This window comes from Ambystoma mexicanum, chromosome 4p, assembly GCF_040938575.1.
Source record: "Ambystoma mexicanum isolate Mex_15411 chromosome 4p, UKY_AmexF1_1, whole genome shotgun sequence".
NCBI lineage: Eukaryota > Metazoa > Chordata > Amphibia > Caudata > Ambystomatidae > Ambystoma > Ambystoma mexicanum.
This window is the reverse complement of record NC_090927.1, coordinates 522,244,627-522,261,872: the sequence shown is the minus strand read 5'-3', so window position 1 is coordinate 522,261,872 and position 17,246 is coordinate 522,244,627. Positions and strand designations below refer to the sequence as shown.

General features: G+C 45.0%; 1 protein-coding gene across 1 annotated transcript in view; it reads left to right on the top strand.

The window, feature by feature from the left end:
* The window catches only part of SNTG2 (syntrophin gamma 2), a 1,542,102-nt gene that overhangs the window by 670,718 nt on the left and 854,138 nt on the right, over nt 1–17,246 (top strand). The window contains exon 9 of the mRNA XM_069605189.1: nt 1,168–1,295. Within this exon, the coding sequence (XP_069461290.1) occupies nt 1,168–1,295 (128 nt within the window). The remainder of the gene's footprint in view (nt 1–1,167; nt 1,296–17,246) is intronic.

Sequence of the window (17,246 nt, the reverse complement as noted above, 5' to 3'; positions counted from 1 at the left end):
TTGATGTAGATTGGTGGAACAGTGTGGAATTGTATGAGGAACAAACACATTTTCTGCATTATATATATAAGGAGTAATTGTATTGGGAGCAACTGATCAGTGTTACTTACGCCAGATTACAGAATCTTTGCACCGTTGCAAGTGCAACATTTGAACCGTATGAGCATAAGGGCAAAGCTTGCCCTGGTGCAAACATGTAGAGAAAATGCATCTTTTTTGCACTAGGGCAATGTTTGCCCTGGTGCTTTTAATATGCCAAACTGCACTTGTCGAGGTGCAATGGTTTTTTATTGTGTCCCAGTGTTTTTACAAATAGGGCAAACTTTGCCCTAGTACTAATGCCGTACAAACTTTACACTTGTACCGGTGCAAAGTTTCTGTAAACTGGCCCCAGAAAAGTGGTCCAAACGTTTTATTCACTGGTGAATTTTGAATGATGTGCGATATATATGCAATTTGAGTCAAGATTAAAGAAAAAAGAAACAAGCCAGTTATTAAAAAAAAATCATAGCAATTGTACGAAAATAAGCAATTATGGAAAGAGATTTGATAAAGAAATAATCATTGTGTCACAAAAGCGCTTTGGCTTAAAGCGCTATATAAATTCAATAAACATAAACAAAAAATCGATTCATTATGAACATGTTGTTTTTTTTTGCATATCAAATTTGCAGAAAATATTCCTCAATTATATAAATAACTAATTCACGATTTTCAAATAGGACAAGAAAACCTTTGTCATTTCTAGTACGATGTTAACATTTAGGGTTCAACGATCATAGAAAATACGAATTAAAGGTAGCCGCTACGAACATGTTACAAACGATAAAAAGAATGTGCCAATACAGTGTGCACACTTGTATTTTATTCTAACAGAAAGTTTTACCTGTAATGCCATGATGTACTGTTCTTTCAAAAATTGAGTTTTATATTCCCTAGTGGTTCATGTAGTGTTTCTCATAAAATGCTCCGAAAGAGCAACTGTTCATCAACTACAACATTATGCATGGAGCGTTAGCATGAGTTGTAGTTGTGATTTGTTTATGATAGTTGCATAACTGAGATGCCTACTTTTGTGGTGAGCGTTTTTAACACAATATGTAGCCATGAGGACTGGGTTGGGTTTGAAATAATGTACAGTACTCAAGCTATGTTGATTCCTTGCAGGCACCATCCTCCCCTTCCTCACCCTTGAGAAATGAACGGAAATTTGAAAAGCGCTGGATGGACTCCATATTGGTTCCTCTATCGCTGGCTCGAATATCCAGGTTCAAGTCAGGCTCAGATAAATTAAGGTCAGTAAAATGAAAAGTAAACGTTAAGGTTATCAAATGATCATTATGAATGTTGTTTGTCTAGCATCAACACAACTACGTGTTGAATATGTCTTCGTATGGAAAAAGAAATGTTATGTTAAAATTTGTTTTTATTCTGCAACAGTTAACACCACGCTGGTCGAACAGTGCCAGGGGTTGTCAGGAGAGTTTGCATTATGCCCCAGGCCAGGGTATCCAGAGCTTGGTCTCTAAGGGAACAGGAAAGGGCAACAGAGAAAGAAAAAGAGTAAAGGGAGAGAAAGGTAAAACACCCTTTACAATAAAGGTGTGTACAGGTTAGATAGGGAATTAGGTGTATGGATGCAATTTGTGACAGATTGACAAGCCTGTAAAGTCAGTGTTGCACAATAAAAGGAGAATACTGAGGAGAATATGTATTTCACCCCCTATGCTGGAGGCGGTCGTGACCGGTAACGGGCTGTCATCCCAACCATGTTTGCACCCCGTTGTGGGGCTGAAAGCCATTTGCACCCTGATATTTAACCTGTTTGCAAATGTTTTTTTTTTTTAATTCTTTTTTTTGTTGGCAGATGAGCTCAGTGCAGAGTGCGCGAGCTAATCTCCTGAGGAAAAGAAAAAAAGTTACAAAGTGGCCACTGCCATTTCAATAGAGAAGGGACTGAGTTCCTTTCCAGTTTACGGCGGCCATTACAAACAGAAAAGAAATGTCTGCCGCCATTTGAAAAGGGATCTAGTTCCTTTTCTTTGTCATACCGATTGTCCTTCCCGGGTGCGAAAGGAAAATCAATAATGCCTTAATTACGTTTCGTAAATCCCCATTAATTCAACTATCGTCTTTTGTCACCTTACTCACTAGAACCTTACCTCACAAAAGAATTTACGTAAAGATGTTTCATTTCTCTTCTACTCCACTATGGCTCCTCCTTTGCCCTTCCCCCAGATGTATACAAAAAGAGTCTTGGACCCATGCATAGCCTTGCCTGAATTCCTCTGGTCTTTGGGCCTGTCGCATCCATTCGAGCTAGGTGGGTGGAATGTGGATAAGGTGACGAGGGCGGAGAGTTCAACCAATAAGGATTACCATACCTAATGAAGCCATTACATTCCAACTCTACTCACTTGTAATTGCCCTCACTATATAAGACATACCAGAGGTACAACATGATAGGTACAAAGACACAAATATGGACATAGGTCAAAGCAACACTTGCACATTACTACTAACACCCATCACGTTGAATTCTGATTGATTGTTCCTAAAACATTCTCAGCTCCACTGTTTTATAAATGGGGTTTCTGGTTTTCAGTGTTTATATTCTGCCAAAGTCAGTTGTGTTTTTCCAGTGTTTTCACAAAATGTATACATCAGTGCATTTTACTGTTTATAAATGTTTGCGGTAAAATAACACAACAATGTTTTTCCAGTGTATATGAAAAACATGCGTATATTAACATGCATACTTTTTGGACTTGAAATATCATGGGTTATTCAATGTTCTCCAGTCAGGTAGCCCAGCAGGTTGAGCACTCGCTGATGTGATCTATGTGTGATCTGCAGCTGGCAGACTCAAAACCTAGCAAGGCCAATTTAGCCATCCATCCATATGTGGTCGATAAATGAGTATCAACTTCGGTTGGTTGATAATTGTATGTAAATAAGTTCTCTGTACCCCATTCTCGTGGAAGTACTTTTAAATAACACATCATTATCATTCTCAATGGACAGGCTAATGAGGGAAAAGTCTCTCAAACGGGGTAGCCAACATGCTTCTACTGAGAAAGCTGGCAACATGTCTAGTGAGACCCTACCCCTCGAACTGATCTAGACAATTGTGTGCACAGAATGATGCCCTTCATCAATTCCAGGGCAGGGTCTGATGTGTGAGGTCCTTTGTGACAAAGGACATGCAGAGAGCCCTAATTTACAAATGTACTGACATCAGTGTGAAATCACAGACAATTATGTTAGTGGAAGTGACAAGAGAATTTGGTACTTGATGGTATCATGGAAAACAATATTACAAAACATTGTCATGAGTAAACCAAAAAGCAAATGGTGACTGTAATTTATGGAAGCAATAGAATGAGCGGGGCATTTTGTTTCTAGAGCACAACATGGACAGAATCGCTTCTAGGGACTTCTACGTTTCAAAATGTTTTGCCTAAGATCACACACTTCAGTTAAATTGTGATGCAGGGATTTGAGCCCAGTCTAAAACATAGCATTTTGACCACATTTATATTCCAGGCTCTAGTTGGTAGAAAGCTGTGTTTTTGTCTTTCAAGTATACTCTTTCCACACATCATAATAAACCACTCCGGCAAACAAAGGCCCTCATTCCGAGGTTGGTGGTAGTCATGGCGCTATTTGCACCATGACTGCCACCAATAACGGGTCCGGCACTGGTATAGTTCAATGGGGACTTACTGGTGTAGTCCGACCTTTGCGGGACCGGTAAGTCCCCTTTGAAAATGCCATTCCCCATTCCCATTTGAGCCCCCATAGGGCTCAATGGCAATGGGGAGGGCGCAAATAACGGGCTCTCGACATGGCAAGCCCGTTATGTGTGCCCTGGTCCCTTAACGGGTACTGTCCACAATGGCTGGTCAGACCAGCCATTACTGGTGGGACCCACTAAGGGACCTTGCAGTAGGGCGGTAAGGGATTACCAGCACCGGTCTCCTTACCGGTGCCCGGTATCCGTTACCGCCAACCTTGGAATGACCCCCAAATACTTTCTTGTACAAATATGTTAAGCAAAAAGAGGATAATTGCAGCTTTGTTTGCCCCATCTTGAATAGACGCCTGAATGTATCAGAATGCAAAGCAGCATGTGACTAAATGAGGACTTTTGAGTTTTGTAAATGTACTTTCAAGACGTAGGTGCAAAAAAATAAATTAATGAGGGCACCTGGTTTAATCAGAGTTTTACATAGGCATTCAAGTGGAGACTAAGTAGGGTTGGCAGTGCCTTAGTGCAATGGCGTAGGAAGGGTCTTCAAAGTCTAACAATACTGTGCTGCAATGTACTTTGGCACCAACTCCTTAGATACCCACCTCCCTCTCACCTGTTGCTTGCCTTGTCTCAACATCTGTGCAGGAACAGAATCAAGGAGCCAGTGAGCATGAATGGAGATATTGCAAGCACAATGTTGCATCGTTTTAATTTGGAAAAGAAAACAAAAAAAGTATTTGTCAGTGGTTGGGGCTGTTTAGAGTAAGTGTGGGAAATGTCAGTTCCATTTGTATTGTTGGGACCAAGTGAATCCCTGGGTTTTATTTTACAAATTAAATGATGTAACAGAGATTTTGAAGTACCTGTGAGTGTTTAACACTGCATATATAGGAAGGTAAGCCACAAATAGACTTGGGGCCCAAATATGTATGCTGCAAAATCTATGTTGCATCCTTGTTTAGCTGGAAACAATGTATCTGTCACTAGTTGTGCGCTATTTTGTGGAACTATGGCAATTTTGAGCTCTGTTTATTTGATTTGTTTGGGGGCTGAATTCATGGTCACAAAGAAAGTCTCAAAATAGGCTACAATTGCTTAAAGTATCACATGCCTACTGACAAATGCTTTATTTTACAATACAACAAAAGATATATGTAACATACATGTTTTAGTTTTTGTGCAGGTCTTATTCAGACCCTACATTCCACAGAGGGGTCCATGTTAAACCGTTTTTTGTAAATAGAAATATTTGTCAGTGGTCAAGGGCTATTTTGAGGAATTTTGGGCAATTTTGAGAAGCAAATCCACAGCCACAAAAACGGTTCACATGCGTCTACAATTCCTCAAAATAGCCCCTGACAACTGCCAAAAGTGTGTATTTTTTTATACAAAGAATCTGATTTAAGTGTTTTTGAATAGGGTCTGTGGACAGGAGAGGAATCAATGGGAGAAAGCACACTTTCCAGCCACCTTTTCACCCCCAAACACCCTTCCATCCTTGCTCACACTAAGGCACCACTGGGAAAAGGGGGGCAGTGTTTTTAGTGGTAAAACAAGGAGGCACTTTTTCTTCCGGTGGGGTTTTTCTGGGTGTTTTCAGATTCAACTGAAAACCGAAAAGCCTAATTGTAAAACACTTGCACCAATATCTTCTAATGGCTTGTGAACAAGAACAGGGATGTCCAAGTGGCCACTGTACACATGTCTGACACAGAAAATGCCAAGGCTTCAGCCCATTTGGCCCCAACCCTCTCATGACCTTTCCTGTATGAACGGAGAAGAGTAGATAATGTCAATGCACTTATGCTTGACGAATTACAAGGCAGATCCAACTGCTTAGTGATGAGTTGGCTGTTTTTGTACATCTTCGATTCTTCCCAAATGTGGAAAATAGGCTATCACAGGCTCTGAAGTCCTCAATTATGTCAAGGAAAATCAAGACTGCCTTTATTTCATATAGATGAGCTCGTTTTTGCTGATGTTCATCATCTTTCCATTGTACAGAAAGCGGTAAGGACTGGAAGAACTACAAACTGGTCTAGGTGAAAGGTCAAACCTATTATGGGGTGCAACGTTTGCCTGCTCTCAGTATGAGTGTGTCGGGTAGGGTCAGAGACAAGGTGGTCTGCAGCAGAGTACTCCTAGGTCACGTGAATGTTTGATTGGCAGAATTGCCACAAGAAACATTATTTTAGAAGTCTCTGCCATCATCTCTAAGAACTGCATGAAAATGGTGTCTTCTCACAAAGGGGTAAATGAGGGGAACAAAGGACATGACCTTCATTGGTCTAATGAAGGAAGAAGGTTATGAATACAAAAGGAAGACATTGACCAAAACACAAGAAAGCCTGAAATGTATTACTACATAGCCCGATCCTGGAGGAGGTAATTAGAAACGCCAGTATCGATAATCAATATGTGTCTGATTCCTGGTCTATAAGTACCTCCATTTTAAAAACATGTCTAGCTAAATCTTGTAGTAAACCCTACAAACACATACACAAGGTAGAAAGTTGGTTTGATAACACGTGTTGGGAGCAAGTGGTGACACAATGGAAATGCAAGAACCCAGGGTTATTTCCAAACTGAGGCAAGCATAAAAGAAGGTCATCTGTAAGAAAAACAGCCTAGGGTGGAGGCCTTAATGAATGCATCATCTCCAAAAGACATGAAACCCTTTTGGAATATTATCCATCAAGATAATAGCCCGGATAAAGCATGATTTGCCCTTGCCATTATGAAAGATGGATGGTATTGCCACTTCTCACATCTGTATAGATAAGCCCTCAATAAGTAAAACAACTGAGGATTTAATTATTTTTTTATAACCTTTATTTTGAAAATTGGCAATTTTAACGAGACAACAGATTACATTCGAAATTGGAGCTCGGCAGTTCATACACAGATAATCACACATGATTGTATTCGTGAAACACCTCCTATATAGTTCTACTCCCTCAAGAACACAGTGAATCACTACGTACCTCCCCGCCTGGTCCATGTGCATCTTTTTCTCAACAAATTTCAGGGATTTGTGTATAAGTTTCATGACCCCCTGGACTGTGAGGAGTAGGAGGTAAAGTATCTGTTCTTCCCCCAGGCAGGGGCAATGCTTAGGCATATACCTTCTTTGACATGGGTTTCTTGCAAGAAAAGAATATTTGCCTCATGTCTGTTTACGTAGGCCATCATTTTCTGTGTTTTGGTATAGTTCCCCAGCCCACGAATATTCCAACAGAGTACTCTCACTTGTTGTTCCATAACCTATGTATTTCAATACGACTTACATTGTGTTCTCGCAAAGTTATAACATCTGTGTAATTCCAAACTGTGAAATCTGAACACTCAATTGCCAATACGTTTTCTATGTTTCCCCTCCAGCACCAATATATCATGCAACAAGTACAGCAGCAAAATTTGGGACATGTTATGTCCACCAAACGTACACCCCCCCCCCGCAACCTCCACTGCCACTCCCAACCAGCAGTGTATAGTCTCCCACCTCCCCTCCCCGCTACCCTTCTCGGTGCCCAACAAGACCCCAGGGGGGTTGCGCTCCCCAACTTACAAAAAGCAACTGCAATGGGGCTTACTGTTGTCACAAGGCACTTAATGCTTGAGGAGGGACATTACATCGCTTGTACTGCAAGTATTGAGGTGGCGCGTGTACAAAATATTGCTGCATACTACACATACTATAACATGAAACATTTGGGAGCAGTATGGAAGATAGAAATCATTCAGTTGGGTATATTGCCTTCAGCCTGGCCCAACACATGGTCAGGAATTGGGATCTGGGCATCAATAAACTTCACGGCCTCCCTTGGGACTGTAAAAAAGTTATGTTTAACACAGACTTGGAGCTGCAAGTGTGCTGGAAATAGCATGGCATATTGTATGTTGCACTCCCGCAGAATTTTCTTGTCCCCCAAGAATCTACAGTGCTCATGTTGCTCCAGTAGTGAGAAGTCGGGAAAGATATGAATAATTTTGGATCCCAGTCTCATTTCTTTTTTTCCATGACCAGGCACGGTAGTTTTTCGTTGTGATAGGTCTAGGTAAGTCGTCAGGTTTGGTTCTGGGTACCAAGGCGCGGTGGGCGCATTCCATGGTATAAAATGGGGAAAGTTCTGGGTGGCCCAAAAGGTCTTTAAGTAAGTTCTCCACCTCTGGTTCCATGCTTCTGGTCAGTGCGTCCTCCGGGACTCTATGCGGATATTGTTCCTTTATGAACGCGACTCCAAGTCATCGCTTTTGTTTTTAACCAGTTTCATGCCCTTGGTGAGGGCAGCCACAGAGTCCTGGAGCATGTACACTTTGACTTCAGTGATGCCTATCCTCGCCTCGGCCTCGGTGATCCTGACCCCCTCCTGTGCTAATTGCGACCGAATGGATGCCACATTCGTTGTTATGTCGTCCAGTTTCCCATGCACGGCAGCAAACCCTTTAGCCATTGCCTCCATCATATATGTTATATCCGTTTAAGGTTCTGGTGTTGGGGGGGGCGGTTCAGGCTGGGCCTGGCCCGACGGTACCTGCTCCACCCTGGGGGTGGATCTCGCAAATGTATCCATTGAGCCAGATTTTCCCCCAGGCACCGTTTGTCATTGTCGGTTCTGGTAGCCTCCCCAGTGGCCTCCGTCAGGCAAATGGCTTTTTGGACCTTGTCTGCAGCTGTCGGTGCCACTCCTTTTTTAGTGTCACTTTGGGGCCAGCCCAGCTGCCAAAGTGTATGTCTCCACGGGTCGCTCCAATACCCCAGCAGCACAAGGGGTCTCCCTTCTGCCTCCTGTGGCTATGGAGGGCCCCAGCTCCGCCCTGGCTGTGGATATTCAACAGGAGGAGCCATGCACCCCTCTGCAGTGCAGGATGGTCCTCTCAGCACACAGGCCTTGATACCTGCCCCAGATGTGGATATTCAATAGGAGGGGCGATGCACTCTTCCAGAGTCCAGGATGGCCCTCTCTGCACTAGGGCCTTGGTCTCTGCCCACCATATATATAGTTGCAGTGGGCTAGGGGGTCCCTTACCTCGTGTGGCATGAAAGGCGGTGTTCCCCTGGCTCACCTGGGTGTGGTCTGGTCGCTTGTCTCTGTGATATTGTACCTTGTCTCCCTCTAGGCCCACCACACTCATGGACTGCACACAAAGTGGGGGTTGGGCGGTCTCCGCATGGCTGCTGCAGCAACCCAGCTTGCCTGGATGCAGCTGTCAGTGTGGCAAGATTCTTCACTCTCGGGACGGGCCGTCCCTCAATGTGAAGCCGGCAGGCGCTAGGAGCACAGATCAAGGCAGCATACAGCAGAGAGCACACCCCTCGAGCCGCCGCTGGTTACACACTGTTTTAATGGAGCTGCGCACGCCGCCTCTTCACTGGCGCAAGGCAGCCCCTTTTCCCACTGGGACAGCTGAGCTTCCGTCGACCGCCACCAGATACTCGTCCGACCTCTTATGGACCCGTTCTACACACCACCCAGAAGGATAGTGTCCGATAATGCTGCCACTTTAACTGTATGATCGTGCCTTTGTGCGGAGCTCCTTGGTTAGGCAGCCATCCTCTGTGGCTGCTTAACAGCACTCCGGATTAAATTAGATTACTATATATCCAGGATGGCATGTATCCCCTTGTATGTTTGCATAAAGAAATCAGTGTTGCCCTAGACAGTCAACATATGGGCAACAAACCAGGACTTGATAAAATCCCTGCTGATTTTTTCAAATTTTACCCTCTAATTTGGGTTCTATACTTAGCCCTACTAATGAAAGGGATTGGACGATTAGGCAAAGTCCATTATTCATGGAAGAAAGAACTACCGGCCCATATCATTGTTAGGTTTGAAAGGGAAAATATATGTGATCAGAGGAATGGACGATGTATAATAATTGAACTCATTATTTACGAACAGGCTTCGCCAAAGTGGTCGCAACTATGGACCACATATTCACACTATCTTTAATTTTGGACAAAAATATTGAACTCAAGGCAGGGTGTCTACATTTGATGTTGATCGATCTGAAAGTAGTTTTTAACAGTATTCCCAGATAAAAAAAATGTGGTCTAGGCTATGGCACAAACTGCACTGACCGTTTGTAGCTGTGAGATGTGGGGCAAGGGGTGAACAGACTCAGTATTTCTGAGTAGAAAAGGGTGGGGGACAGGGATGTAAACTAACACACAGGATTTGCTATATGTTATTTGATGAAGTGTTCAATGTCCTCCCCCAGTTATTGATGAGAATACCTTGCTACTGTGCAGAAAAAGTATAGAAATCCACAGCAGATTACATGCTATTGATCTCATGCACCCTTACTGGTTTGTTCAAACTTAAAAAAACAGCTTTGTGAGCTTTTGTAATGAAAATGGCCTAGAGATTAACTGCAAAACAACCCAGGCCATGTGTGATGGTAAGAAGATTAACGCCCGTTCCCATTGGCAAATAACGATAGATGGGTCCATTATGAAGACGTTAAAACCTTTGATACTTAGGTATTAGAATCACATATAATAACTGATTGAAAGAACAGTTGGACAACACAATATTAGGAAGAATTAGTATACCTATAAATGGCTTCTCGAGAACGTTTGGAAATAAGATACTAGCCCCAGCTCTGGAAAAGTATAGAGCTCAAGCAGTGTCAGGTACCATCTATGTGGCATAGACCTGGGGTATTGCAATGTAAAAGAATTGACTAGTATAGAAAATAATACTCAGAAAAAAATCCTCTGCTCCCTATGAGTAAACTCAACTCATCCTTTACACCTAGAGCTGGGTTGGACATACATAGATAACTTTTGCTGTACTGGATATGGCGGTGGACAAATGTTAATGTATCTATATACTCAGAGGCTACTATGGATCTTTTGAGCTGCCAGCATGTGGGTACCCCCCTTGGTTTAGGTTTGTAAGAGGATGGCTTTAAAAGTTGAATATGGAATACATTTGGCTAAGCCCTCATAACCTTACCAATTTGTACACACTCTGGGTAAATAAAGCTATCAATGAATGGCATATGAATGTAAAGATTGATACTGCTTGAAACTTACAAAAAGTCTAAAAAACCAATCAATGAAACATGATGTATCTATGGATCAATACCTCATTTTAAACCAGAAACCCTTTATGAGATCCTTGTACATTAACATGCGGGTAGGAACACCTCAGCTGGTTAGTGTTTAAGCACACTGGAAGACAATTTCCTTTCTGTGATAATGAAGTAGTAGAGTACCTACAACATTTTTCTGTTCCTATGCCCAGCTTACAAAAATATGAGGCATAGGAACCTGAGGATCCTAAGGATCTGTCTGCTTAACTATGGAAAGTGCTGAGGTCTTGTGTGAAAGAGCAATCTTCCCAGATTTGACATTTGCAGTGTGCAACTTTTTATGATAGGCTTGGTAGAAACATAATAGATTTATTAAAATATGAATTTAGATTATTATCCTCTTTTACTTAGTTGATTTACCCTAAATATCAAATATTTTAACATTCTAAATTTCAAATGTATTCTCTGCGGTGGATTTTGACCATTGACTTGGTATTTTATGCTTCAAGGTTTAGTATATGTCTACTGTTTGTAACTGAATTTATAAGCATATGAACTTAAGCGTGATGCGGCTGTTATGCTAGGACTCTATGAATACTAGTTATTGTACACCTAGCAATTATATAGGTTGGTAAAGCCTAGAAATATTATGTTAATGGGGTTATTCGGTCAGAAATGTTACTGTCCCGATCGATCGGGCATGTATTTTAGACCATACATCGATCATTCTTAAAATAAATTCCAATGCAAATTACTCAAGTTACTCATCTTGTGCTAATCGTATCCCTTGATCCATCACCCAAGTTCAAGGGCCCTCACATCACTAATTCAGATCATCTGCCCCTAACGATGACATCACTGTACACTCACAATGAGCTCCACCTATTTTAATGATGTGATAAGGTTATCTAATGCAGAACCAGGAACATAAACACACACATCCACAACAGATGCAAAACTTTTGTTTCTATTCACAAAAATGGTAAAAACTGTTTATTCTGAAGAAAACAGCAATAGCCAGGAAGGTAACAAGTCCTTTTCATTTTGACATAATGCTGAAAAGAGGTAATTAAGTCCACGAAAACTTGGCTACATTTTTCCAATCGAGGTTATAGCTAGCGAACTTTGCATGGTTCTCATTTTTGTTTAAGTGTGAACAGTGATCTTATAATACTGATTCTGTTCATCGATTGAATAATCCCAGTCTCCTGCATTCTCCACAGAAAGTTATTATCTTCCATCGCCGATTTCTAATCGGTGCACACAGTGTTTCATTACACAGATGAATTTAGTAGTTTAAATTTCAAATGCAACACTTTCACATTTGCACTTTTTCAGAAACTATAGCCTGCCATGCTGCTCCTTATAACTTCAACTGCAAAAGGACAGATTGATGTCTGGCAATCGTCCCAGATAATGGTTATCACAGATGAACTGTTGATGATTATTGTCCAATTACGGTTGAAGCAGCCGTCAACCGGTAAACTGTACTGGTAAAGGCGCACATCGGTATAATATAACTATCTAAAATGGAGAATGCTGAATATATTTCAGTACCCAATTAATAATTGTATATAGTGTCTTCCCCTCTCCCATTCGTCCCTCCTCCTCTCCCAGATACTCTATGTTGCTCTATGTCTCTCCTATCTTTTCTAACTTCTTCTCTATTGACTATCCTGCTCTCCTCACTAAATCTGATAGGAAGAAGTTTAAAAAGGACATCCTGGTCTTCATCCCAGGCCTCCCTATCGCCGACACCTACACCAGTGCCTCCTACAAAGAAACTCTCACCGACATCCTCTTTGTCGTGCCTTCCCCAGACCTATGGACCCTTCATATGGTCTCTGTGCTTTCCCCTTTCTCCTCTTCTTCCATTAATGGTGGCACCCGCTGGGACGCCCTCCTGGCATCCTTCCTTTCCTCTGAAGTCATCATTAATGTCTACTCCAATGGGACCGACCTGGTCCAAGGCCCTCAGGCCAACCTTCACCTCTTTGATAGATGCTTCCTGGACCTCATCAACTTCCTTTCTTCTCCTGCTGTCCCCTCTCCCCTTTCCTTGACTACCTAGTCTCTCCCTTCTGCCTCCTCCCTGGTTACCTTGCCGTCCCCTTCCCTCTCTGCCCACTCTCGGTCTCCTTCTACACCTCTGCAGGGTATACCTCTGATCTGTACTCCTCCCTGGGAGTCCTTCAAGGATGCCAACCTTCTCCATCTTGCCACTCTAAACTCTCGCTCTGCTGTCAAATACTCCTCTGATATCTGCCGCCTTCTGGAAGAACTTGACCTTGATCTCCTCGGTCTCACCGAGACATGGTTCATGGCCAGCTCTGCTACAAACTTTGATTCACTCTTACCTGACGGCTACAAGATCCTCTCCGCGTCAATGGCCAACTGCTCTGGTAGGGGTGTAGCCCTGATCTTCCCCGAGTGGATTCCTTCCTCTATCAGTCCTACGCAGGCCTACTCCTCTTTTGATTGCCTCATCTGCAGGCTCTATCTCTCTACTAGCCATTCACTTACTGTGGCTACTATCTATCAGCCACCTGGTCAGATTTCATCCTTCCTCTCTTAGTGGGCGGACCTCTCCTCCTCACTCCTGGCGCCAACTACTCAACTCCTCCTTCTTGGAGACTTCAACATCCACCTGGAGGCCTCCTATCCTCCCTCTGGACTCTTTCGCGATCTCTGCGACTCGCTCTCACTCACTATTCTCCCCTCTGGCCTGACTCATTCTGCAGGGCACACTTTTGATGTTCTGATCTCCTCAGACCTTCCCCTCTCTGTGTCTCTCACCACTCCTCTTGTTACGATCACCTGGTCTCTGCAGTGGCGTTGGGGCATGGTTGGAGGCCTCCCTCGACGTGGCTCCCCTGCATCAGCCTCTTCCCCCAGCTGCTGTAGTGTGGGCTGCTCTGGTTGCTGGCACTGCTCCAGAGAGAATACGGGAGGCAATGAGAATGCTGCGGTGGATTTTGATATCCCTCGAACCCTTCATTCCAGAACGAGGTGGGCATGCATTTACCCATATAGTCTCAACTGTTTTCTTGTGAGGATGAGCTCTCCATCCTGCTTCTCATCAGCAGAGGTGCCGTTGATGGACCTAGTAGCTTCACTGGTCCGTGTGCGGGGTGACCCAGACCAGCTGTGACCGTACCACTTTGAAGGTAAGTGTTCGTAACAATGATTATTGTCAGTATCCTTTTGCAATGTCTTTTTCCAATGATTTTTTTTCCGTAACCCTTGTAATGTCTTTTCTCTCCTCAATCGGTGTGAAGATGGGCACGCAGAGTCGCGATGTTGAAGGCGAGTTCAAATGGTGCCAGAGGGGATTGTGAAGTTCCCACTTAGAAGGTAAGTAGGGTTTCAAGGTTGTACACAAGGCTTATGTGTTGCGTGACCAAGCATAAGATATTTATGCAGTCTCTAACCTTCTGTGTCCCTTTTGTATTGCTGGGATGGCCTGGCGGCATCAGATGTAGAGCGGCTATCCAAAGACCCGCCGGCGATCGCTGCATGGATGGATCCGTGAGGATGCTGGGCGAGAAGAATGCTCTCGCGTAGCTAGACGTCTGGAACAGGTGAGGATGCGGCCGGACTCCAATGACAATGGAATCAGGTAAGATGCGATGCGCTGCAGGTGATGGGATTGTAGAGACCGGTAAGATGCACGTCCGGCGATGGAGTTGCTGGAGTCAGGTAAGCTGCACGTCGAGCGATGGTATTGCTGAAGGCAGGTAAGATGCACGCTGAAGATGCAGTGTTGGAATCAGGTAAGCGGCGCTTCAAGCAATGGTGTGGCTGGAGTCAGGTAGGTGCACGCTGAGGAAGATGTTCTGGAACCTGATGAGATGCGTGCTGAGATGGTGACCTGGAAACAGGTAAACGCACTTCAGGCGGCGGTAAGCGTTCTGCTGCAGAATGCAAACTAAAGCGAAGCGCTTGCATGCGGGTGGGGCTGGCTTAAATAGCCTGGCCCCAGCCACTCCCCCTTAGCCCCACCTTGCGGCTCCACCTTGCCCCTCCCAGAGACTTCTGCACGTGCCCTTCAATGTTTCTTAATGGCCACGCCCGGCCTGGATGCATGTGCCCTAGACACACTTTCTTATGAGCCTGGCACCAAAGGCCGCAGCATTGGTTCCATTTGGCCCCTTTGGATGATAAAGGTGGTGGCCCTTGACCAGTGGCCATGACACCTCTCTCCAGGAGTGACCCCTTTCTCCTCTCCTCCCACCTCACCCTCCCTACCCCTCAGACCAAGCCACTTCCATCACTGCCACCCACCTTCTCGCTCATCCGACACATGAAGCGCGTGTCAGCGGAGGCTTTCGCCGCCACCTTCTCACCCCCCGTGTCCCTTTGGCTGACTCTCATCCTGGCACAGCCCTCTCCACGCTCCACTCTGCTATTTCTGATACTTTTGATATCCTTGCCCCTGTCATGAAAATCGACCTGAAGCCAAAAGCCAAGTGCACTCCTGGTACGACTCAGACCTCGTCACACTAAAATTAAAGTGTAGGGTGGCCGAGAGGAAATGGCGTGCTTCATGTACATCCTCTGACAAACTGGCCTGCCGCCTGCTGCAAAGGCAATACCGACTCTCTCTCCTTACCAAGAAGATAGCTCATATCCATGCCCGTGTCTCTTCGGCATCTAACAACTCGACTGAACTCTTTAAAATCTGCAAGGAACTGGCCAATCCTGCCGCAGTCTCTACCTCTCCTGTCCCCTCCCAGGCCCTCTGTAAGGCAATGGCGTCTCACTTCATCTCTAAAACTCAGGACATCCTGTCCTCTCCCTCCTCCTATCCCCTCCGTCCCCCCACTCCCTGCACTTCCTCTGGCCATTCTGCAGCCTCCCCTCCTTCCTCCTTCTCTGCCTTTCCCCTGTTCTCTGCAGACAAGTCCGATCTATGAAAGTCTTGTTGAAACAGGTTCACCCCTGTTCCTCTAAAACTATCAAGGACCACATCGACTCCCTGGCTCCTGCCCTGGTTGATTTCTGCAATCACTCCTTTGCCACTGGAGTCTACCCATCCCCCTGAAGCACTCCCTTGTGCACCCTCTTATTATGAAGCCCACTGCCGACCCCTCCTGCCCGGCCAACTATCGCCCAATCTCCATCACTTCCTTCCTGGGCAAGCTCCTGGAGAATCTGGCCATCTCCCAGCTTAATCTCCACACTGAATCTGTTGGTTGTCTCCATGACCATCAGTCTAGTTTCAGAGCTGCCAGAAGCACGGACACTGCTCTCCTGAACATCTGTGAAGACCTGCTCTCCAATCTTGACTCTAACACCCCTTGTGTCCTCATCTTGCTTGATCTCTTTTCTGCCTTTGACACTGTCAAGCATGCCATCCTGCTCAACCGTCTCAGTGATAACCTGGGTATCACTGGTCAGGCTCTGGCGTGGCTGACTTCTTTCCTCTGCGACCGACCCTCTCAGGTCCAACTTGGGTCCTTACTCTCCGCTATCTTTTTCTCTACCTGTGGTGTCCACCAGGGGTCCAACCTCTCTCCATGGCTGTTCAACCAATACCTGGCACTCCTGGCCCACCGGATCGGCGCTCTCGGCCCCAACTTTCAATGTTATGCGGATGACACCGAGCTCATCTTCAAGCTACCCTCGGCCTCCTCCTCTACTTCCCTCATCTCTGACTGTCTGTCTACTATCTAGGAGTGGTGTGCCGCCAATGACCTCGGTCTTAATGCCAGATTCTCCTCATTGGCACACCCGCTCCCTCCTTTCCTGTAGCTCTCTGGTGGGCCTCTCTTGGCCCTCTTCCTGCTCCCACCTGTGTGGCAAAAAACCTTGGGGTCATCTTCGACTCTACACTCTCCTTCTCTCCTCACATCTCTGACGTCTCTAAGATGTCACACTACCAACTGCACCTCCTCAGAGGTATTCTTCCTTTCCTCTCCTTCCCCCAGAAGCTCACTGTCTCCAGAGCTCTGGTTCTCTCTAGGCTGGACTATTGCAACAGCCTCTTTCTAAATCTGCCTGCTTCTACTCTCCGCCCTCTATAATTTATCCAGAACAGGACTGCGAGACTTGTCCTTGACCTTAAGCCCAGGGATTGTATCTCTCCAGGACTGAAATCTCTGCATTGGCTCCCTGTGGCTGCGAGGATTAAGTTCAAAACCCTCTGCATCGTCCACAAGGCCTTCTGGGGCCCGGGGACTCAATACCTTCAACTCTCTCTTCCTAAATACCTTCCTTTTCATGCTCTTTGCTCATCTGCCTCCAACTCCCTCAGGGTCAGTAGCTTCCCAAGCAATGAGTTGGTGGTAGATCTCTTTCTTTGACTGGGGCCTCCCTCTGGAACAGCCTCCCTGCCCCCCTGAAGCTTGAGGAGAATCATCTTCGGTTCCGGAAGCAACTCAAAATCTTTCTCTTTGCTTCGGCTTTTTCTCCTTCTCTCCTTTGCTGACTTCCTGGCTGACACTGA